Here is a 24,619-nt window from a genome sequence, read left to right on the forward strand (position 1 = left end):
GGTCAGTACAGCTGTGTGTGGGTAATGCTGACCCTTGCTTACAGTCAGTCCTGTTCTCGGCTGTGGTGAGTGTGCTGGGAGCTGCTTCATAATTATAAAAAACATTAACCCTCTTTTCCAAGATTAAACTCCAACTCTAGCAATACCGTAAGATGACAGTGGCATAAAAAACACAGAACAATTCCAAAGTGCAGACTCATAAAGAAGAAACATGAGAGGGTTAAGTCAAAGGATTGCGAGTTTTGAAATTCCAGAAAGCTAATTCTTAAAAGAAAATTAATCCCAGTTAATAGTTTTGATCTATTTGGGAGTCCTCCTGAAAAACATAGTGAACTTCAATTTTTCAAGTGACAAGAATACAAATTAAGACAGTGGAATTAGCTATAGAAGTAGCTATAGCAGCCAGCTCTCTCGATGTCTCATGCTAAAGGCCAGATAATCCATTACAATGTTATCCCATTAGGTTCGCCTGTTAAGAGTCAGATGGTGAACTTCTACAAACTTTCCATTTTTTTTTGGATACACAAAAAACCCCTTCAAAATAGTAACAGGCGCTGCTCTGTAAAAAGGCATAAATAAATCTTAACCTGGTTCTTCAGCAGCGAAGAGTGAAAGAGGCACAGCAACCCAAAGGGAAGTTACAGAGCATTTACTGCTCGCAGCTACCTTCCTTTGCTGGGCAGCGAGGAATTCGACAGCAATTACACACACTTTGATTTTATTTTCGGCTGTTTCCCAGAGTGCGGAGCACACTGAAGTCATTCCAGAGGCAGTCGCCTCTGCAGGCAGCTCCGGGTACGCGGGGCTGTTGAGTTTACACGATGTCGCCCAGATAACTCCCTCACCCCGGGGGGAATTTGGTTTGCAGGAGTTTAATTCAAAGAGCAGCAGTGACCTTTGAAAACAAACACAGCCGAGCTAAACGGCAGCACTTTAAACTCCAATCGCAAGTTCTCTCAGCACACAAACCAAACCCTATTTCTATCTTCTGTTTGCCTCCATTTATACTTTTAGTAGCTAATATGTTTCCACGTCATTTTAACTTCGCACTCAGTTCCCTCATTTCAACGCTCTCACGAGTATTTGTAATCTCCTTTCTAGCCACAGATTTTAAGGCTATTTCCTCTTCTCTTTTAAGTAATAGAGTGTGCTAAAGGACGAGACGGGATAGAGGTAGAGTGGGACTCAAGCTGAGTTAAAAGGGTGTTTAAGGGAGCTGCTTTGCTGGATGCCAGAGGGATTTGTCGCCGTCCCCCGCGTGATACAAGCGAGGGGGAAGGCTTTGGATTAGGCGGGACACCAGTCCTGGGGGAGACCTCAGCCCCCGGCTGGCTGACAAGGGCTGTGTTACTCGTACATCTGAGGGAGCCCGTCTCGGCTGATCCTGATGGAGCCGGAGAATCTGTGGGAGCAGCCCGCGCCTCAGCTTCGCGCCGTTTTGAAGCGACTGCGCCCGTGAGCGTCTCCGTGAGGGGCTGCAGCCAGCCGGGAAGGAGGGATGCGGGGCAGGGAGCCCGGGGAGGAGGGAGCTGGGCTGTGCGTGAGCCCCGCCGGGACGGGCCATGAGGGGAACCCAAGCGGCGCGGAGGAGCCGGACTGTGAGGGAGCCGAGGAGGAACGGGCTGTGAGGGAGGTCCAGGCTTTGAGGAGGCACCGCCCTCCACCACGTTCCCGGCAGCCTCCGCCGCTGGGGGGGGGGGGGCCGGCAGGAGCGCAAGATGGCGGCGGACAGTGAAGTGAGTGCCCCGCTCCTCTCTTTCTTTCCCTGTTCCCCGACTGTCCCGCTCTCTCCTCCTGCTCTCTCCGCTCACCGCCTCTCCCCCTCTCTCCCCGTAGCCCGAGTCGGAGGTGTTTGAGATCACGGACTTCACCACCGCCTCCGAGTGGGAGAGGTAGGTGTTGGCGCGCCCCTCGCTGAGCGCGGGGTGACGCGGGGGCTCCGCCGAGCCCGGCCCGGCCGCTCCTGCCGGGGACAGCCGGACCGTGCGGCACGGCCGGTGCCTCCAGCCGGGAGCACCCGGAGCCTTTTCCCGGCTGCGCCGCCTTAGGCTCAGGCTGCGGCCGAGGAGCGGGTTAAGAGGCTCTAGTCGAGCTGTTCCTGAACTTAGTGAAAGGTCTGGTTTAATACCTGTTTGGAAGGGATTAGACTATACATTCAGAAGGCTTACGTGTTTTCTAAGTAGCTGTCTGATTATTAAGACAGCCATCTCGTAGCTGAAGCCTTTAAAAGTTGGCAGAACAATGTACAAAGGAATTTAAGGTGAAGAACGCTCTTGCATTGTGAATGTATTATTTTCTAAGTGCTTTTTCCAGTGGTGGTGTTTATGACAGGAGACAAGAAATTTAAAGTGCTGCGCTTTAAATCTGAACTTCGTGTATAATTTTGTCGCAAATGCTTATTTATCTGTGAACAGTGAAACAGGAGTTAAATGTTATATGCTGAAATACCAGAAAAATAAAAAGGTGAGATTCTTAAAACAGTCAAAAGATGCTCATAGTAGTTGCTAAAAGTTAACTGTCATATGAAGTTTCAGCATAGGAGGTCTGTTTTATTTGTACAAGGAAGCAATTGTTCTGGCTTTATTGTGATACTTGTTGTGGGGTTTTTTTGTTTGATTGTTCTTTAGGGTTTTTAAGGGATTCCACAGTGCAGTAGGAAAACATATTGCCTGCTTTTATGTAACTGAATTATAATACAAGTTTAATGTTTAGCAAATATTAATGCCTTTCTCCCTCCCTAACAGATTTATTTCAAAAATAGAAGAAGTATTGAATGACTGGAAACTTATTGGGGTTTCTTCAGGCAGGCCTCTAGAGAAGGTCAGTTACTGCTTCTGAATTTTCCTGTAGCATTATAATTTCTAATTAGTAATACAATAATGCTCACATGTATTTCATCTATTACTGTTTTCTTAGGTGTGGCAGATAATGACTTTATTGGGGAATTTCACCTGTCGAAGTGTCAATTTGACACAGTTGCTGTAAATTCTTTGGTGGCCCATCTGCCAAACAGGCTGTTTCCTTGACAAAGGTGCATCTTCACACAGGGCTGATGTTTTTTATTTTCAGTTTCAATCTGGAAACGTGCTTGAAGCTGCTCTAAATACTTAAGGAATCTTTTTGTCCTGTCTTGTGCCTTTGTTGCACCTCTCCTACAGGCTGAGGTTTGCACAGTGCTACTTGTGACTCAGAGTGTCTCATAGATGGGAGAGATTTTTTTCAGAGTCTAATTAGAGCCTTTGTGATGCTTTCTCAGTCCTGTGAAATGCAGAGGAAATTGCTGAGCTCTTCTGCATAGTAATGCAGATAAATTCAGCTGGTTTGTATGGAATGGCGGCTGTGTTTCCAGAGGAATTTTATTGCTTTTCATTCTAGTCAGGTAGAGAGTATTTAGAATAAAAACTCATGTTATCTAATGAACTGTAAGTTAGCTGTCCCTGTATTCCTACATGTTTTCTTTTCTAGACCAGAGCTCTCTTCTTAACACCCTTTAAGATCAAAGGGTTGACCAAGTTGCTTTGCTTTAGTAAGAGCAGTGATGCTGATTTTCTTAGATGTTCCCATGCTGTATTTTTGTTAAAACATTAATTATCCTTACAGATGTTTTGTAAGTTATAGATAAAAATAATCATTTGTTAGTGAAAGTAAATATCAAGGTAATATTTGCACAGAATGGTTTAGATACAGATGAAATCCTGGGTGGGAAACTGCTGTCTCTGGGCAAAGCTGAGGGTGCATATGCTTCAGATGTGTAGTTGCAAATGGGAGGATGCAAATCTTTACTACCATACAGTTCTGAAGACTGCAAGATGATATTTGCTCTTTGGAATGAACACGATTATTGGCAACATGGATTTTAGCATCCAGGTACCTTTATAATGAAGAGCTTTGAGAATTGCTTTTGAAATTAAATCATGCTTAGCTATTAGGCAGTAGAAATACATGAATAAACATTATTGATCATGTAGGCAATATACTTTTAAAGACTAATGAATGTTAACCTAAATTTATGGGATAATTTCTTTTTTCATATGCAGGGTGTATTCACCACAGGAACATGGGAAGAGAAATCGGATGAAATTTCATTTGCAGACTTCAAATTCTCGGTAACCCATCATTACCTTGTACAAGAACTCAGTGACAAAGATGGGAAAGAAGAGTTGGGAGAAGGTACCTGATATTTTCCTTCCACAGCTGTAAGGATAATGACAAAAGACAGTGTCAGAATGTGGAGTCCACAGAGTGCTGATTTGTGTCTGTGTGAGAGTTTCTGAGGTCTGATGAGTGTGATCTGACATTTCTGCTTTTAGCTTGCTTTGCATTCACACAGTGCTAATACAAGCCAGTTGTAAGTGAGCTGGATGTGGTGGTACATTGATTATGTATCAATTTTTGTCACAGATGCCCTTCCTCTGCCAATGCAGGACTTGCTGTGCATGAACAATGACTTTCCTCCTCGAGCCCACTGTCTGGTGAGATGGTATGTGTGTTCCTTTCATCTCTACTGCAAATGAGCATAACAATTGGAAAATCTGGCACAGTCAGTTACATATTTCTTTTTCAATTCGAAGTTAAAACTTAAGTAAAATGATTCTTTGTACTGGACACAAGAAAAGAGTGCAAAAAAAGCCTACCATAGCGGGCCTGTCCTTACTTGGGTAAACGACTTGTCTCAACTTCATATTTAAGCTTTTATATGTGTAATATTTAGGTGCATTCTTAAAAGGAAAAGCTGCACCACCTTAAGAAACAGCAACTACATTCTTAGTAATGCAAATTTTGAGCACATAATAGCATTGGTTCTAGAGAGATTGGTTTTGTGTATAAACATTTTCAGTCATTATTAATATAAACTGGAAAAACTCAGGACTGCTAGACCTGGAAGTCCTCCCAGTCAAACACATTACAGTGTTGGAATGCTGTTAAGCTCAGGTAGTTTGTGATTTCAGGATCTGCAGCGTTCCATGCCCACTCAGTTCTTGACCTCTCTAAAAAAAGGGGTACTCGGATCAAATTAACAGATTCCACAATCTGTTGGTGATGATAAGGTTCTCCAGGTCACAATATTTTTTAAAAATCGTATTTCAGCTGGCATGCCAGAGACTAGAAATGTGCTTTTTTCTCTTTGTCTCTCAAGGTATGGCTTACGTGAGTTTGTGGTTATTGCTCCGGCTGCAAATAACGATGCCGTTGTTAGTGAATCCAAGTGTAACCTTTTGCTGAGTTCCATTTCCATTGCACTGGGCAACACTGGCTGGTAGGTGAAAGCATAAACCTATTTACATGTCCCAGTAAAACTCTAGCATACTGCATTTGTGAGGAAAAAGTATTAAACTGTTAGCAAGACACATTGTGCCAGTTTGGGCAAATTTGGAAATACATCCTGTGAGAGAAGGCAGGTTACAACCACCCCTCCCCCCACCAGGTTAAGGAAAAAAGAAATTTTTCTCGAAGGAAAGTGAAAGAGAGAAAAACTATTTATTTAACAAACACACCAGAAGAGGATAATAATGCTAAATAATAAAACCTCTCACTCTGCTGAGAGAAACCTGGGGAAATTTCAGAGTCCTTCCATAGGCAGCCTCTCTCCTCCCTCCTCGGAGCTGGGACAGGGTGGGCCCACCTCCGGGCCTTGGTGGAGAACTCTCCAGATGTGTTCTGATGTTGAAACAGCCCAAAAAAAGAAGAAGGGAAAAAAACCCCAAAGTCCCAGGAAAGCAAAGTTCAACTCTGTCTCTCTCTGGAGAAAAAGGGCCCGAAAGCCAGCTGAGAAAGAAAGCAAGCCGGGTGCTTCCTCCCGCTCCCACCGCTGCTGTTAGAAGCAAGAGGAGTCTGTACCTCTGTGTCCTTGAAACATGAAAACAAACTGCAAACTGCTTTGAAGAGTTTGCTCGGTTTTTTCTCTCCCCCCTCTCAGGCTCAGTTTAAAGGCATAGAAAGGCACGAAATTAATTTCTGGGCATAGGGCAGCAATATGGGATACATATCATAAAGTCACCCCAAGACACACATTCAGAGTTTTTTTGAATTTGCACTGTAATACTGTTAGAGAAGGATTGAAAAAAATCCCCAGGTATAAAGATTGAATCAATGTTTTGTTTATTTTCATTATTGTTTAAAAACCTTACAGGCCTTTAAAGCTGCTAGAAGTTGTTGGAATAATTGGTAATTGATAAAACACCACTTTTGCAAGAGGGTTTTTTCCCTATGTGTAGTAACAATAGCTTCTTAATCTTCCTCAAAAATTATGTAGACTACAAATGAGGTAAGTGAAGTCTTGGATAGGGTTGTGACTGACTTGAAAATTTGTTAGGCATGCTGTTTAATGATGACATTAACAGTATTTTTCTTTGATACCTATTAAGTGTTCTAAAGTGTGTTCCTCTAAGAGAAAGTATGTTCTAAAGGGTGAAATTATGTTGAAATTATGCTAGGATGTTCAGCTAGTTTTAGAGACTACAAAACAGCAGGACATTTTAAGTACTCCTGTTTTATAGTCAGGTGCCACTGTTTGTGCAAATCCATCAGAAGTGGCGCCGGATGTACGTGGGGGAGTGCCAGGGCCCAGGCGTTCGCACCGACTTCGAGATGGTTCATCTGCGCAAGGTGCCGAGCCAGTACACCCATTTATCGGGGCTGCTGGACATCTTCAAAACCAAGATTGTAAGTGTAAAACTGGTGTTATATAGAATTTATGTTCGAGCCCTAGAGTGTTTGAGAGGATTTACTCTTTACACTGAATTTGTTCTCTGATATTTTGAAGGGCTGCCCTTTAACACCCCTGCCTCCGGTTAGCATGGCTATTCGCCTTACGTATGTGCTTCAGGACTGGCAGCAGTACTTCTGGCCACAGCAGCCACCAGGTAGGAGACTTGTGTCCTCAGAATAACTTGTTTTCAGATAAACAGTCAGTGCTAAAGAAAGTGTTTGTGTGTCTTGCCAGAAGAATTAAAATATCTTCTGCATTACTAGGGAAGTAATGTCAGTCCAATACCACTCTGTATGATGGGTGAGCCAGCTTAAAGCTGCTCTCAAGTTGTCTGTGGCTCATGGCTGGGACAGGTGTTTTGGGGAGGCGTGTGCCTGGAAACATGAGGGTTAGTCAACATTTAGAAATACAGTGATGTTTCTAAAATGGTGGTATCTATTTGGAGTGAGAAGGTTGACTGAGTATGAATCTGAGAACTCTGCCCTGAATTTCTTAGGGAAATGTTTGGATTCAGGTTCTAGTAGACGCTAATACTTTGTGGGAGTATTTGTCAATTATTTCCATGAACTACCTTATTTTGATACTTCACTATTTAAATGTATTAACAGTGGAAAAAGCAGAAAATATTATATGGACCTCACTTGAGGTAAAGGTTTGGATTTTTATTGTTGCTGACACAGTACTAAATTTAATGCAGGAAGAATTTCTGAACAAGTCTTTTGTTCTAGTAGCCTTGCATGAAAGAGAAAAGGGTGGGAAATAATATGTAGTCTTAAATTTAAAGTATTTAGAACAGACTTGATAAGTTTATGCCATAGCAATGCTGTTTAGGAAAAACGAGTAGTTACTCATTTGGTACTCTCAAAATGATCTCTCATATTGTTGCTTGATAGTGACACTGTCCTCCTTGAGGACAAATCAAAATCAAGGATTTGTTTTTAACAGACCTATTTCTATACAAGTAGTAGCAGAAAATAAATGATAAACTTATCAAAGGTAAACAAACCCATAGGAAAAAGGTAGATATTAGTTCCTCCTTAACATCCATTTTATTAATGATGTGATGTTTTAGGTGGAGGAACAGGTAAAATGCCCAAGTTATTTTCTTGACTTGGTAGTAGTTTTACATAACAAGCTTGAAGTATTTAGGGTACATTTGGAGACACAGAACTTATGTGGCCTTGGTCTGGTTATCTAATTGTTTGGCTTTCCTTTGCTTAAAAAAAAAAGTACACTAATCAAAATCCTACGTTTTGAAGAAGTGTGCAGTGAGGTTGAGTCTGTGTGCTCTGTAGCTAAGGAATGTATGTTGAACATATATTTAAAGAGAGTCCTGCTTTTTAGAGAAAGAAAATCAGTGCTGTTTTAAATGATAGTTCCTCTTTTACCTAAAGAACTTGGGAAATGAATTCCACAGATTTCACCTTTTTATTTTTTCTGCAGACACACAATCTGTTTTCTGTAGTCTCTCTCTGCCTTGCCGTAGTTATTCACTAAGTCAGGATCCCTGGTTTGTCATGGATGAATTATATCACTCTGGTCATATTTCTTGATTTGAGCAGTTTGAATAACTTCTACTCCTTTAGAGCATTCTGGTTAAGGGAGCCAGTGTCAAAGGGTGTTGCAGAAACTGTAAATGGACAGTATCAGTTTTACTGCTGTTGCTACATGCAATTGTGGATTTATGTTCCCTGGGAAGAACTAGGCCCGTAACTTATATACCATCACTCAATTAGCTCTTCTCAAAGAAAACCAAACAATTTAAATGTCTTTTTTCTTCTCTGAAGAAGCAATTGTGTAGTTAAGTTATCCAGATACTTTATCTGTGCTAATACCTCACTTGTTTTGTTTGTAAATGGTTTGCCAGATGCAGTTAAAATTGCAGATCAGATGCTATAACAGCATTATTATAATGGCATTACAATACATTATTATTATTATCCACTTCAATTTTTGTTCAGTGGAGGCTGTCTGGTTTTGATTTATGTATTTGAAGGATATGACATGGGAAGTTCCTCAGGATGCTGGGAGGCGTCTTTATAAGTATCTGGGATTACATGGAATCTCCAAGATCTTTTGATTAAGTCCTCTTTTGATAAAATTGTAAACCTTTTAAAAATAGTTATTTTTTCACTCTGCAGAGTTGCTCTGCCAGAGTCTTCCTTTTCTGCTTAGAACTGATTTCCCGCCAAAGTATTTTTGTGGCACTTTAGTGTCTGTTCTTGTATCAACCTTGAATCTTTAGGGCTGTCTTCATAGCTATCATCATTGCCTGTATGAAGGGAATAACCTTCCCTCAACATGAATTGCAATAATTTTATCTGTCCCTCTGAATGTCCTGTTTCATGATTACTTCCCAGTTTCTCTTGGAAGCAATTACTTTGACTTTATGTTAGGATTGTGTTTTCCTGGCTCAATTACCTAAACTGCTCAGCTATTGTCTGGTCATCCTACATGTTACAGTCTTTGCTGTGAAATGAAGATGATATGCTGCTTCAAATGTTCCATAAATTCTAGATGGAAAACATGTTGATTTTTCTCCAGATATAGATGCTCTAGTTGGGGGAGAAGTTGGGGGCCTGGAATTTGGGAAGTTACCATTTGGTGCCTGTGAAGATCCTATTAGGTAAGAGAAGAGTTCAGGAAACTGTTTTATAACTTCCTTAATGGAGGACTTAAAGGTGTGTTATTTCAATCTTAGCTTTGCCTACCTACTACTTAGCATGTCCAACAGATTTTTAATTATTCAAGTACAGCAGAAACATCTGTGAAGGGTAATGGTTTAATAGCAAATAAGACCATTTGCAAAATTGTCTAATGATATTCATAGTTCAAGCTCTTATGTCTTTTACTGTAAACTTCTGCAGTACCCCATTCATCTCTGAAATTATTATGTTTAAATATACCTCAAGATAAACCTTAAAAACAATGTGCTTTTGTTCGAGGGTTGGACTTGCTCTCATGTATGCAGTGAGAAAACTTACTGGAGAGCAAAATACATAGAGGGAATCAAATAGGAGCTATCACAAATACCTTTTAAAATATGAACTGTGATGGAGAGAACACTTTCTGCTAGCACTGAAAGACTGAAATCTTGTTTTGTTTCAGTGAGTTGCATTTAGCTACAACATGGCCTCACCTTGCAGAAGGGATAATTGTTGACAATGATGTTTATTCGTAAGTATCTTGTCTGAGTTGCAAATATCTACAAATGTGCTTTTTTTGTTCACTACTGCATTTTAGTGTCATCTCAAACACTGTGTGGCTTTGCATGTGAAAAAGAACCCATTCTGAGGAATGTTAATGTCAGCTGATAGAACATCTCATTTGGAAAAAACTTTCTGAAATGCATTTCTGTGTGAGAAAATATTACTGTGTTGTAATCTCAGCAGAACACGAACCCCTGTTTTTGAGCATATTCTCATGTCAGACTTGAAAATTTTGTGTATCTCATATTTCTTGGTAAAGATGATAGTGGAGGATGTAAGGTAAAAAGAATTCACTGCTTGACATCCCTCTCCCAAAAACTATCATCCAGGTTGTCTGCTAAAGAGGAGGAAGTGTGTACTGATACTTTAAACAATAAACCCCATTGTTTTTTTTCCTTCTTTCTTAATGCAGAAATGAGTTTTCAAGATTAATACACTTTAAAGGAAGACAGGTCTAACTGAATTCTCATGTGTTTCTTGTTCATGTCATGCACATACATGAGAACAGGGACTCTTACTTGCATTTCAGTGTTTGTCATGTTCACCTGTTTAATGTGGTGCCCATTGTGGCTTCCATGATCTCACTGGTTATGACATGACATTTATTGAGAGTTTGATACTCATCTTTTGAATACTTATACTGGCATTTGGTTTTCTTTTTTTTTTTTTCCCTTGTAATTTTTTCTTTTCTTTTTTTCTTTTTCTCTTTTTAAAATTTTTTTTCCCCCAAGTGACCTGGATCCTCTTCAAGCACCCCAGTGGTCTGTGAGAGTCAGAAAAGCAGATAACCCTCAGTGTCTGTTGGGTAAGAGATCAGAATTTCCTGTCTTCTCTTGCAGCTTTTAAACAAAAATTACTAAGTCACGAAATTCGAGTTTAATTGTTGATTACCTGATGGCCTCTGTTTCCTCACTCCCCTTATTTTTTTGAGTGGACAGTATTTTGGGCTTCTTTTTCAAGAACACAAGCTTTGCAAATACTTAAGTTTCTGTTGTAGTTTACTCTGTGTCTGTGTACCGTGAAATTCATTGCTGTTGTTATTTCACCAGGTTCCAGAGATGAAGAATTTTCTCTGTGTTCTAAGAAACTTTAGATTTACTAGAATCTTCCCATTTTATTGTGTTCTGCATGTATCCATCTCCTTAGTTCAATCAACCTGTCTGACAGGGAGGATTAGTACTTCTGGAGAGCTGTGCTCTCTTGTCTGTCCCTGCCTTTAAGCCTGTGGGGAAGAGGGCTTTAGAACTTTCCAAGTTTCATCTGCTTTGGGTGAAGAAGTGGATTAAACTGCAGACAGAGCTGTGCTCTGGAGAGATGGCCCAGAGCTGCCTGGGTGTGCATTCACCTGAACTTTAATTGTGTGGTTTAAGATATTTGTGCTTCAGAACAAATTACCAGATGTTCTTTCAGATGAAAAGATAAAAATTACTGTCCTTAGGGCATAATTTGGAGTGTTGGCTCATTGTTCAGTGAGATTTTTGGCTGAGTTCAGAAGCTTTGTTCCTCTTACAGGTGACTTCCTTACTGAATTCTTCAAGCTTTGCCGTCGGAAGGAGTCAACTGATGAGATACTTGGAAGGCCTGCATTTGAGGAGGAAGGAAGAGGTAAAACTAAAATCCAGTTGACTTTTGTTATTTGTATTTAATTGATTTGTGTTATTTTACCTTCCCTGTACCCTTATCTTGACTTCAGACTGGTGTTTATAACTCTTGCACATTCTCTGTAATACTCCTGGGAATTTTCTGGCCAGGGCTATGTGGTGAAATTTCTCGTGAAGTCTAGACAAGTTTAGCATCCAGAGGGGCAATTGCCTCTGTTATAGGTGGGGCTGTTTCTTTTTACAGGAATATAAAAGCTTAAAATTTTACTAGAATGTACAAGAGTTGGTTTTGAGGACGCATCAGATCTATCTGTATAGCTTTATGTGTTTTTGGTTTTTTCGATTTTTTTCTCCTTTTTGATGTACTCTCTAGTACATATTTAACAACCAGTTTAGAGAGCCTTTAATCTGTTTGAAAGGCTTTGCTCTTATCTTCTCCATTTTAAGGAAAAAAACAATGAAAACTCCCCAAATTATCTGGCCAACAAGTCAGACTTTATCCCAACCATATAAATACTGCCATCTTTTTGATGTCTCTGTCCCTCTCTTTTGCTTTTCTTGCTGTATATAGTGAACCTTCCCCTCCTTGCTGCTGCTTGTCACCTCTTCTTCCCTCCAAATATAGCCTGTATCAATGTATTTTCCTTGGTTATACTTGATCTTAGTTTTGAAGGAGCTTGCCAGAGAGCTTAAAAAGGTGTTAGACTGAGGAGTGTGTGTGTATTACTCATAGTGCTTGACATGCAGTTTCTTTAGCCATTCTTAGGTCTAATTTTCCTGAAGTGTTTGCCAGGATGAGCTTTTTCAGGCTGCTGCTAATTATTCACTTATATCTAATGATTCACTTATAGTTGTCTGCTCTCCTTATAACAGTATTAATTCAGTTTATTGTAAGAGACAATCTAAAGTTCACCAGCAGCAACTCTGAAAAAACCCCAGTCTTTTGATTTGAGAAATTTCCCTGAGGACTCTAAAACAGAATTGTGCTTACACTACATGAGGTCGGTGATTAATACAGGATTTATTTAAGATTTATCTAAAGCTTTAGCATATGCTTGAGCAGTCTTTGTTACCTGCAGTGTGTTTATTTATATGATGTAAGAACAAGGTTTAAACACTGAGTCTTCAGCAGGCTTTTGGGATACTCTGTTGATAATTCCATAGTAGCAGTGCTACTACAGCAGGTAGCAGGCACTGTCTGCAGCCAGCTCAGTCTACACTTTATTTGGTGAATTAAATCAAGGACAGTCTGTGACTCATTTGTGACCTCCTTTTGCTGCTTGTATTTGCCAAGAACCGTGAATGTCAGGAATGGTACCTGTCAGATGAGGTGTAGCTCTGGTTCACAAGGGTTAAAGTTCAATACAAGGTACATAGGCTGTGAATAAGACAGGTGAACTTTTAAAGAGACATGGTCTAGCGTTTGATTTTGTTCTGATTGCTTTTATTTCATTTGCTAGAGGTTGCTGATATCACCCACGCGCTGTCGAAGCTCACAGAGCCAGCACCAGTCCCAATCCCCAAATTATCAGTGACAAACATGGTTCACAGTGCCAAGAAAAAGATCCGCAAGCACAGAGGTGTGGATGAGTCTCCTTTGAACAATGACGTGCTGAACACCATTCTCCTGGTGAGTGAGCTGTCCATGCACATGGGGTTCTTCAGAGAGCACATGGACTTCATGCTGCCACTGATGCATTTGGTTTATAGCCTGTGGCAGATTTAAGGATATCTGATGTCAGTTCCAGTATTTGAACTGCATTTATCAGCTTCTTGAGACAGCCCAAGTTGTTACAAGTCTGTGTACTGTAAGTGAGCTAAAACTGATCTCTGAACTCTGCCAACAGTTTTAATTATAGGGACTGCTGGTATGAAGCCAGCAGTAGGTTTATGGAGAAAGTGGGAAAAGCAGGAAAACCATACTGATGGAAGGTTAATGTTTTTTTCTTCAAGTTCTTATTTCCTGATGCTGCTGACAAACTCGCAGATGGGTTTGAAAACAGAGCCAGCACTTCAGCAGGAAACAATCCTCCTCCAGAGAATGAAGATTATGTAAGTTTTGCTGAGTGACACAAGAGAAAGCAATTTTGAGAATGTGTTCATAAAGACTTTGCTATGCTTGCCCTACATCCTGTAATATGTAACTTTTTGAAAGAGGAATTTATCTTTGTGGAATCTCTAGGCAGAAATAGTGATGATTTTCATTTCCTTGTAATTCCTTTTTTCTTCCAAAGACTGTAGTTTTTGGTATCTTTTAAGCTTAAAATGTTGCTTCCACTGGCAAACAGGAAAGAGATCACATGATTTTGGAAAAAAATGCCATTGTTTCTGTATTTCTTGCTTTCTTTTATTTCTTCGCTAGAATCTCTTCAGTCAGTTTAAGTCTGCTCCATCTGACAGTCTGACATACAAATTAGCTTTATGCCTTTGTATGATAAACTTCTACCATGGAGGAGTCAAAGGAGTGGCACATCTTTGGCAAGAGTTTGTGCTGGAAATGCGTTACAGATGGGAGAACAACTACCTTATTCCAGGGTAAGATTTGTTGTTCTTGTTGCTCCTTTGTCAAAGAAAATGTTCTTTGTTCCAGGAACTGAGTGAGGTCACTGTGACTTTGAAACAGACAGTTTTGGAGGGTTTTTAATTGCAAATGCTGTCTCTGTTTTTATTAGCCTGCTTCCTTAAGGCAAAAAAGGGCAGGGAGTGGGGAAAAGCATCTGTGCCCTCCTTTGAAAACTACAAGATGCCTGGGGAAGCTCAGTTTGGAGATTCACTCCACTGTGTGAGTGAGGGTGGGGGAAAAAAGTTAGTGTGGTGTAGTTTCACCTTTCTTCTAAGGACGCTTTTCCAAGTTCCTGCTGGTGCAATGGCCTTTGCAGATATTCCAGCCCTTCCAGGTTATGACTGCTGCAGCAGAGTTTGTGGCAGACCAAACCAAGGGCTCTCTCAAGATGAGGTAGAGCAGTAAGATACCCTACTTTTAGGGTTGCAGTATTTTGGTTGGGGCTTGGGGTTTTCTGTTAATGTGACAGACTGGTCATTTAATCACTAGTTTGTACTTCAAAATGGTTACACTAGCAGATAAAATAGAAGCTGAAATATATAGCAGTCACTCCACTGTATCATTGCAGTTTTAAAAGTACAGTCAAAGATGCTTAATTCATGTTTGAAAGCAGTTACTTTTTCAACTTCCAGTTGGAAAACTGACCAGGAAATGCAGGGTGTTTCACACTAGTGTGAGTGATCTCTGAGCTCCTGAAATGACCCCTGGGAAATACATGTCATTTAAATTCTGGGCTTGTTTACTGAGACAATAGAAGAGCAGTATAGTTGAAATGGTGGGAGTGGGTTCAGTGTGGGTATTTGTCACTCTTTTAGATTTCATGTGATTTAAGACCACATGTGTGTGAAAGATTTAACTTTATAATTGATAATGGTTACACTTCTACCTTTTGTTAGATTAGCTAATGGCTCTCCAGATCTGAGATGTTGTTTACTGCATCAGAAACTTCAGGTAAATATCCCAAATTTAAGAATGATTTTTCTCCTAAGGAAACTGTCAAAATTACAGCAATTATTAGCTAAATATATTGTTGTTGTAGATTTATTTGTGCTTGTATTTTTTGGGTGTGGAATTAATTTTTGAGAAAATTTTTGTTATGGCAACAAGTTCAGTGGAATTGTTATCTTTTAGAATTGTAAGACCTTTTCTGTGACTCTGCAAGTTTTTCTGTATATTTCTATATGTATTTCTCCATAAGGGAAATAATTGCTAAACAATTTTTTTTCTGTTCCTTTAACTTGTTAGATGTTAAATTGTTGCATTGAAAGGAAGAAAGCAAGAGATGAGGGGAAAAGGGGGAGCATGTCTGATCGTTCACCTGGTGGTGCTTCTGGTGATGGTGCAAAAGGAGGAGACCACTCTGGAGATAACCCTGACAAGGAAAAAGAATTTGGCAAGTCTTGGGAATCGTGGAGTGACAGTGAAGAGGAATATTTTGAATGTCTCAGTGACACAGAAGATCTTAAAGGAAATGGACAGGAAAATGGCAAGAAAGGAGCAAAAGAAGGCAGCAAAGAGGCTGTAAACTTAAAACCAGAAGGTCGTCTACATCCACATGGAAAACTGATGCTGCTACATCCAGGAGAGCCTCTCTACGTTCCGATAACACAGGTGAGGGAGCAGGAGCCGAGCCAGATGTGCAATAGAATACACAGAATGTGGCTCATACCTAGGATTGTGAAACTGCCAATAGCTTGCAGGTTACAGCCTTGTCTGTTGCTAAAATTGCTGAGTGTCCTTGACCTAAGACCTCGTTTTTAATTTTTAAAACTTAACGAGGCTACTAATTTCACATGGTCTTTGTTTTACTTGAGAGTTTGTTTGAGTTTGGGGTTCCTTTTATTTCCAGTTCTTGAGGCATCTTCCATCCCCTCCTTACTTTCTTTCCTATAAAATAGGAACTGCTGTGGTCCTTCCACCACAGAGATTTCTGCCTGACTTTTCACAGTATTGGATCAGTTTTGCTGCTGTATTTGTTTTTTTATAATTTCTCAGCTTGCATCTAAAAGGCCATAGTAATCAGTTTTGGTGCCATTTTCTAAAGCAGGTTTATCATCAAACAACTAGAAATGTTACCTGACATCAACAGGCTTTCCTCCAGAGTGACTAGGGATGAAATAGGAAGTGGTGCTGTCACAGAAAGTAGTTTGAAATCAGCTATGCACAAAGAATGCAGTGGTTTTCATTCTCCTGAGAGAAATTATTTCTAATTAATGTTGCTTTGCTTGGGTAAAATATACGAGCAGAGAGTAGTCAGGCAAAGTGTTCTCAATTAATTGTGTGCTGATAGTATCAACAGCAAAAATTCTGCATTGCTTTGGGTAGATTTTCATCCATCTCAGCAAAATTGTACCAGTCAAACACCTCCTGTATTTTGCTTGGATTTTGGCATTTTAACAACATATCCTTATATTGTTACTTCATTCTCAGGTTATTTTCTGTTTAGTTTCTCTTTGTTAGTGTTCTCTTCAGATGCACAACTTGAGGCTGAACTGCTAAAGCAGTAAAAAGTTGAGATAATTTCCTTTGAGTACAAATGAAGCAGAATGAACTTGTGGTGAGAGGGAGCTTCCTGCTCCTTCTCCCTTGCTAAGGGCTGAGTCCAGGAGAGGCTGTTTGTAACCTTGTGTGTTCCCATGTCACAGGAGCCAGCCCCCATGACTGAGGACCTGCTGGAGGAGCAGTCGGAGGTGCTGGCAAAGCTGGGGACGTCCGCAGAGGGCGCTCACCTGCGGGCACGCATGCAGAGCGCCTGCCTGCTCTCAGACATGGAGTCCTTCAAGGTAGCACTGCTTGGACACTTCTGGGAGATTAGATTGCTTTCTTCTTAAGTAAACCATCTCTCTTGCTTGTGTTGGACACTTCTGAAGGTTTCTAAGTTGGTTTTTTTTTTTCCACAAAACAGCTTCCAATTAGTTTCAAGTTGAAAATAAAAATGTACTGGTAAAACTCTCAGCACATTTCAAAATCTATGACGATGTGGTCTGTTATGCTGTAACATCCCAGTAAGCTTACACAATGTCTGTGGGAAGGGAAAAAACACATCAAACATACAGTTGATCAGTTGTGAATTAAAGCAGCTCTTCCAGGTTGGGACTGGATTAGCTGTGGTTTTTGGTAATTTGTTCCATTTCTTGTCTGAGCTCTGCAGAGGGAGCTAAGAGCACATCCACTGCTGTCATCACAGGAGCTCAACACTAAAAAGATTGGAGATTCTGTAATAGCTATAAGTATCTTTTTGATTATTGCAGTGTTTATAGTAAAAGGATATAATGTGCTGTACAGTTAGAGTTATTTATAATGGTAATCAGTTTATTAACAGTGACTCATGGCATATGAGGTATATGTAGAAGTTTTATTTATATGGTGCAAGAAATCTAAAATCTCAAAGGAAAACTACAGAACCATAATTTGAAGCACAAGTATACTCTTCGTAGGTACCTCAGATGGAAAACTGGGATTCCTTTTATGTTCTGGACCTATGGATGTAGTTAATTGTGGTGATATTGCATCTACAAAAAATGAAGTTATTTTTGTTTGGGGAAGATTTTTAAAGTTCCTTTTTAAAAGAGGAAGAAAAGGGGAATTTTATCACTGGAGTGTTAAAAGATGGAAAGTCAGTGCTGAAAACATACTTAGGCAGCCCAGTGATTCTTTCAGTCTTTAATGGGATAAGCTTAGTGAAAATTCCTATTTATTGCATGTGTCAGGCGCCAGGTAGAATCTTAACAGCCTAATTTAGAGCTTGCCTGAAATAACTGGTGAATGTGTATTTTGTAGGTGATGAGAAGGTATTTTTTTTTTGTTGCTGATGATGTGGGTTTTACCCCTTGCCACTGTCTTGGTTTATGCGTTATTCCCTCTGTCCTGCTGTACAGTTTGGTGACTGTGGACAGAAGAATTCCCTGAGTTTTCTTATTCTGTGCTCTACCCACTAAACCATATTGCCCTCCTACCCAGGCTGTCATGTGTCCATAGGATTTTCCAGGAACAATTTTTCTGTCCTCTCCTCCCTGTAGGCAGCTAATCCTGGCTGTTGTCTGGAGGATTTTGTGAGGTGGTACTCGCCTCGGGACTACATCGAGGAGGAGGTGGTTGATGAGAAGGGGAATAAAGTCATTAAGGGCGAGCTGAGTGCCCGGATGAAGATTCCCAGCAACATGTGGGTGGAGGCCTGGGAGACGGCAAAGCCAGTCCCGGCACGGAGGCAGAAGAGGCTCTTCGATGACACCAGGGAGGCTGAGAAGGTGAAAGCTCTGGGCTGGTGCCAGTCTGGGCTGTGGTGCTCCCTGCAGCCCTTCCTTCTTCCCCTTGCAGCATTTAAACACTGACAGATCCTTGTGCTGCGTTTTTGGAGTTACTGAACTGTTTCGTGCATGGCTTAGGGTTGACTGGAAATTCTTGCTGCTGTACAGGAGGGTGTTTGAAGTACCTAAAAGTACCGAATGTTACTTAGGTATTTCTTCGAATTATTCAAATTATTCTTCGAATAAACCAGATTTTTACCTGCATATGTGCTAGGAACATTTTTGTTTCCTAATACAGTTATTTTTAGTTTCATTCTAACCTGTTGGGAGGATTAATGTAAAACTGCCTCTCAAGTCCTGTCTTACAGTGGTGTTCCATTCTTGTGAATTAATCTTTCCTAGTTAATCTTATCTTTGGGAAGTAGTTTTGATCACTAAAATACTAAATTTTCTAATGTTGCAGGTGCTTCATTACCTCGCAGTTCAGAAACCAGCTGACCTTGCAAGGCATCTTCTGCCTTGCATCATCCATGCAGCTGTACTCAAGGTAAAGGATGAAGGTAAATAATGTTTAATGAATTACTAAGATCTGTAAGGGGGAACAGTGCTGCAGTAATTACAACTTTGTTTCTTTCCTTACAATAGAAGCACTAGAAGATATATCTTCAGTTAAGAAGATTATAAAGCAGATAATATCCCATTCCAGCAAAGTGCTACGTTTCCCCAGTCCAGAGGACAAGAAGTTGGAAGTAAGGTTTTTGGAGTGGCTGTGGCTGAAAACCTGATAGACTTTGGCACTGTTCATGGGAATGTTAAAAGGACAACTTTTTAATTTTCTCTTTTATTAAACTCTTGCAGGAAATCATTGCTCAGATTATGAGTGTGGAAGCCATCATTGCCAGGGCAAGATCTCTCAAAGCAAAATTTGGGGTAGAGAAATGTGAAAATGAAGAGGAGAAAGAAGATCTACAAAGGTGACTGGTTTTTTTTCAGTTCTTATTTTTCACTGTGTGGTTTTGTTTTTCCTCTGATGCTCTTGTTTGTGCTTTCAAAACTTAGGACTGATAGAAATGGTGACAATAAAGAAAGTACTTAGGAATCATATTTGGGTATCCCTGTCACTGGACTATCTAGAGATGATGTGTGTGGGTACCCTCAGTGCTCCTCCAGTTAAGCATCTCTTTGGAAACATTTGATCCACGTTTTTTTTAATAGAATTTGGTTTTATCTTGACAGTACTGGGGACTTTTTTTTTTGTGTGTGTATATAAAAAGTATATTTGATGAACTCTGTTACCATAGCAGTAAAATCAGGACTAGAAATTTAGTATTTTCTATAAATATTATGGAATGAAATAGCCCCTTCCACGGTTGTTTTCTTGTCTCCTTACTGATGTGAAACATATCACTGAGGAGCTCTGAATGGGAAGTGACAAGGCATGCTCCCTTGCATCACTACCTGCTGTCAGATTATTTACTTGCTGCTCAAGGTGACTAATATGTTATAAAACCCAAGTTAACTTCTTGCTGCTGTGCTGGGAGGGAGAGATGACATTCGTGCAGTACATGTTGGGAGTTCAGAGATGTGGTGTCTGACCAAAGCAATGTCTTTGTGCTAAAGAAAATTGTCACATTGTGAATACTTCTGCATGGCCAACACCATGGAGGCTTTCATGCTGATTTTATGCATCTGCTTTAGGAGCCTGGGTTCCATTCTTAGGTAATTGAGAGGAGAATTTTTTCCGTAAACTTTCAGAATAGCGAACCAAGAGAATCTGCCAGTTCTCACCCCAAGCAAATGATCCTTGGTGAAGGCCTTGGCACAGGGAGCAGCTCTAGGTTTAGATCAGCACACTTGATCTGGCTGAGGTTTAAACATCCCTTTTCCTTTTCAATCATTTGTTCCATCAGATTTGTAAACAGTCTCCTGGAGCAGCCAGAAGTGTCAGTTGTTGGTGCAGGAAGAGGACCTGCTGGCAGCATCATTCACAAGCTCTTTGTGAATGCTCAGAGGGTAAGAGGGAGCTCTGGGTCGCTCTGCAGACACTTCTGATTTAACCAGAATGAGGCAATGAGTTATCATATGGTGCCAGTGTATTTTGTCTGCATATCTGCATGTATTGTCATAAGTGTGCTTGAGGTGTTTTCTGTGATGTTCAACATGATTTTGGCAATAACAGAACCTTGCAAGACCAAAGAAGAGTGAGTGAGCTGGGATGTTAAGCAGTTGAAGCCAGCTGGGTAGATGGAGGTGTCAGTAATGCTTGATGTACTTGAAATGGTAACGTCAGTAATGCTGTTATGGCACAAATTTCTGCCTTATCTCAGCAAGATCAAGTGTTGATTGTTTGACATAGAAATGTAGAGAAACTGGTCATAATATTACCTGTTATGGAGTAACTTCTTAAACTGAGGCTTATGCTTGGAATACTTGAGATTTCTACTGTGGAAACCAGCATGCTTAGGAAGTTTCAGTTCTTTTTCAGTGGGACTCTACATTCAGTTTACCTATTGCCAGTGTTGCATCTGTTTTCTGGAGACCCTTCCCTTCCTGATACTGATGTAAATGTTGCCTTTTTCTCTTAAGCACTTTTTGGAATAATTAGCCTGAAAGTACTGATTTCCAAACCTCATGGACTGCAGTCAGCCTTCAGTTTCTATCAGAATTACACCTGTTCATAGCATCAGATTTTCTAACTCAAATTTAACTACAGTGTTAATAATGAGGTAGCAGCCTGAAATCCCATTTGGAAATAATTACTGGAAAAATGTTGTGATTGGGTGTTAAACACTTTAAAGGGATCGATGCTTTTGTAATAATCTTTATTTTGCAACTCAGCATAAAAAGGACCATTCTGAAAACAGACCATGGTTATTCTGAGGAATGAAAATTGGGCCATTTCTTATATTCTTCCAGTCTCTAGGGAAAATGTGGTTGCAAATCTGAACCTGCCAACCAGCCACCCTCACAGACTCCCCTGTAAAGCCCAAGACTGTGCTGCATCTGCACATATATGCACTTGCCTCTTTAGACAGAGGCAGTGTTTCCAAAACTGAGTAAGTTTCTAGCCCTAGGGTATGTGCAAATTTCTAGGGTTTTGTTTGTTTGAAACACCAGTAACTAAAGCAGGATTACAGGTATTCCCCACTAGTAGATGGTCAGTGTTAATTAAGATTCTTAGTAGGACAGGAACCAACTTGCTACAAATCCCCCTTTCTGTTTAACCTGCCATGAGTTATTTCAGTAGAGATAACTCATGTTTGGTAAATAGAAGTGGAATGAATTCCTTGTTCATTACCTTGTCAACCTGGACTCCTCTGTGAGCTATGTATAATGTGTTCTGTTCTCGAGTTTTGTCAGGAAAATTCTGATAGCCAGTGCATGTTCTTGCAAGTTGAGTGCATGATGTCTCTTAAACCTACAGTCTCCTCCTAACCTCTTGTAAGTCACCTCTGACTTGCCTTTGTTTCTGTCTTTCATCACTGGTTCTTTTCTCATCCCTTTCCAAGCTGACTGAATCTCCTGATGAGGTAACCAACTTTGTCCCTCCTTTCCCTCTCATCTTCTCTGCATAGAGCTGAACCTTCTGGTAGATAGAGTGCAGCAGCCAGATTTAGTCTGTACTGGTGTTCACATGTTGAGCATAAAAATAACTTTGTGTTTCCAGAATGGTTTTTCTGCATTCACACTTTATTTTTAGAGCCTAATAACATGTAGTGAAAAGAGAGAGAAATGTTTAATTAAAAAAAAAAAACCAACAAACTAAAACAGCCCTCTCAAAACTAAAAAACCCAACCAAAAAAAAAAATTTCTTCAAAGGAGTATTGATGTTTTCTGATGCTGAAATATCTGGCCATGCCTTTATATTCTTCTCTGTTGCCACCACTTGTTTGTTTTTTGGGGGGAAAGTAGTGATGGACAATTAGCTGGATGCTGCATCCCCAACACTAGTACTTCCTGAAGATATGGAACTTTTTGGACACAGATATTTGGGAAAGAAGCAGGGTAACTGTGTAAAGTGTAGCACAGGGAACATTCTCTGTTGGTTTCCTCGAGCTGTTCTTGTGGGAACACGTGGCACTTGTCCCTGGTGGGTTCTGTGGCACAGCATGCAGATCCAAGCGGGGCTGGGTCCTCCTGCTCCTGGGAGAGGGTTGGGAGCAGAGGGGCAGCAGCGAGGGGCAGCCAGTGGCTTCTGCCACAGCTCAGTGACATTGCCAATGTGGAGTTGTACATGCTTGAATTAGGAAGGACCCTGTTAGGGTTTTGGTAGGGGTGTGTGTTTCCATAGGTATATGTAATTGAGGGAATGTTTATTTGGGCATGCCAACCCTTCTTCCAGTATCCAGGCATCAGCGTTGCTCCTGCCTAGCTCTGAGGCAATGAGCAGCCATGGGGCTTGTGCAGCGTCTCACTCGCTCTGCAGTGTGATTTCAGCAAGGCTCTCTGGCCATGAAAAGCCCATCCTGCAGCAGTGCTGGAGTCTGAAAAGGCAGGTGACTGTCAGGACTGCAGGAGTGGCACTGATGATTTTGAAAGGGAGGCTGCCTTGGCCTCCTGTAGCCAGAGGGAGCTGAGAAGGGGCCGTTCCCTTCAGTCACAACCCTTGCTTCACACTGCCAAAACATCTAGGCAGAGCTTCACCATCCACACGAGGGTTCTTCCATCTGGTTACGTTCGCTTTATTTCCTAGCATCCCATTAATGCTTTGCTTTGTGTACACATAAAGCCTCTTGATGTGTTCCCCATTTATAATCTTCCTCTGTGCCTCTTGAGAAGTTTTCTGAGTGCCAGTGTTAGGCAGCAGCCCGCCCTGTCACTGTCGCTGTGCTCTTGCCGCAGGTCCCCGCCGTGCCGCCGCTGGAGGAGGAGCTGCGGCGCTCGGGCTCGCAGGAGGAGCGCAGGCAGGGGGTGCAGTCGGAGTTCCCCCCGCCCACGGGCCGGGAGGTGATCCTGCGCACCTCCGTGCCCCGGCCCGCCCCCTACTCCAAGGCGCTGCCGCAGCGCATGTACAGCGTGCTGACCCGCGAGGATTTCCGGCTGGCGGGAGCCTTCTCGGCGGACACCACCTTCTTCTGACACGGCCCGCTCCTGCCGGGCCCTCCCGAGCGGCGGGGGACTCATCATTGCCGCGGGCAGGGAGCGCTGCAGAGGGACTGGCGTGCACTGCAGAGGGAGCGCTGCTGCCCCAGGACTTGGATTGGCCGCCGTGAGGGGTGGCTGTAGCAGCTCATCTCGGAGGTTTGGAATGGCTTCAGGAATGGTTTCAAACTCTCTGTCCAAAGGGAGCATATTTTCCTTTTTTTGCATTAGCTTAATTATGGACCTGAATGGGCTGTGTGCAAATATTCATGTTTCTGAAATTCATGCAGAATGTGCTGCTTTACACTTCAGGATCAGACTTTATCGAGTGACATTAGTCTACTTAAATTGCTATATATAAACATTAAGTAATTTATATTTATTACTAATCATAATCACAGAGCCCAGTATTTTTTGGTTAATCACTGTTTCAAGTACTTCTAAAATATCCTTATTTTTATTTAAAGTGTACAGTTGACTCTCTAGTTCATGCTAAGCTCTCCTGGCATTGGTTGTCCAAACAGATCTCATCACTTCTCCCAGACAGAACTAAGTGGACAGTGAGCCTGAGTGACAGCTGGCAGTGGATCACTGAGGGGTGGGGATACTTTATACCCTTCCCTGTGTGCAAGGGCCAAAGCTGTATGGAAATGACACCTGGGGCTGTTTCACTGTGAGCAACTCAGTGGTGTTCACAGAGGCCATTTGCCTGCACTCCCTGTCAGCGATGGGAGAGGAGGGGACAGCTCTGTCACCTCTGGCCCCTCACCCCACATGTGCCAATGTTGCTTTACAGTGACCTTCACCTGTTTGAATGAGAATCAGCAGAAGATCAGCGTTACTTTACAAATGTACAAACAGCTACAGTATTGTGGACATTACTCAATAAATATGAACTTGCTGTTGGCTCTCAGTATTCCTGTGCTTTTCCACACCCTCCTTGCATGCTTTGAACCAGGAAGGACATTGTGACTACAGTGTGACTACAGTGAGTACAGAGTTGAGTTTTACTATTAGTAGTAGGAGCCCAGGTGTTACTCTAAAACTTCTTTGAGGGGACAGGGATCAGACTCTTTTCCTCACATAAAGTTCTATGAAGTAGAAACACGTTTTTCAGGATGAAGAAGAGTTAACTTTCTTCAGGGAAAATCTTGTCATTTGATTTCCAGGCTTTTTGTGTGTTACCTCACACAAATCTCTCTGGCAAT

At 41.3% G+C, this 24,619-nt stretch overlaps 1 protein-coding gene across 1 annotated transcript; it reads left to right on the forward strand.

The window, feature by feature from the left end:
• Window positions 1-1,707: 1,707 nt before the first annotated feature.
• Window positions 1,708-24,317, forward strand: RAB3GAP1 (RAB3 GTPase activating protein catalytic subunit 1). The gene is made up of 24 exons (XM_082285448.1): window positions 1,708-1,736; window positions 1,837-1,892; window positions 2,745-2,820; window positions 4,038-4,170; window positions 4,402-4,480; window positions 5,138-5,257; window positions 6,498-6,663; window positions 6,764-6,863; window positions 9,254-9,335; window positions 9,818-9,886; window positions 10,650-10,723; window positions 11,431-11,523; window positions 12,980-13,149; window positions 13,473-13,571; window positions 13,882-14,054; window positions 14,979-15,033; window positions 15,328-15,693; window positions 16,728-16,865; window positions 18,102-18,329; window positions 18,793-18,889; window positions 18,975-19,078; window positions 19,188-19,303; window positions 20,240-20,342; window positions 23,172-24,317. The coding sequence occupies exons 1-24, from the start codon at window positions 1,719-1,721 to the stop codon at window positions 23,406-23,408; spliced, it is 2,952 nt and encodes a 983-aa protein (XP_082141574.1). The 5' UTR covers window positions 1,708-1,718; the 3' UTR covers window positions 23,409-24,317.
• Window positions 24,318-24,619: the final 302 nt, after the last annotated feature.

Source organism: Coloeus monedula (genome assembly GCF_965178545.1).
Source record: "Coloeus monedula genome assembly, chromosome: 7".
Lineage (NCBI taxonomy): Eukaryota > Metazoa > Chordata > Aves > Passeriformes > Corvidae > Coloeus > Coloeus monedula.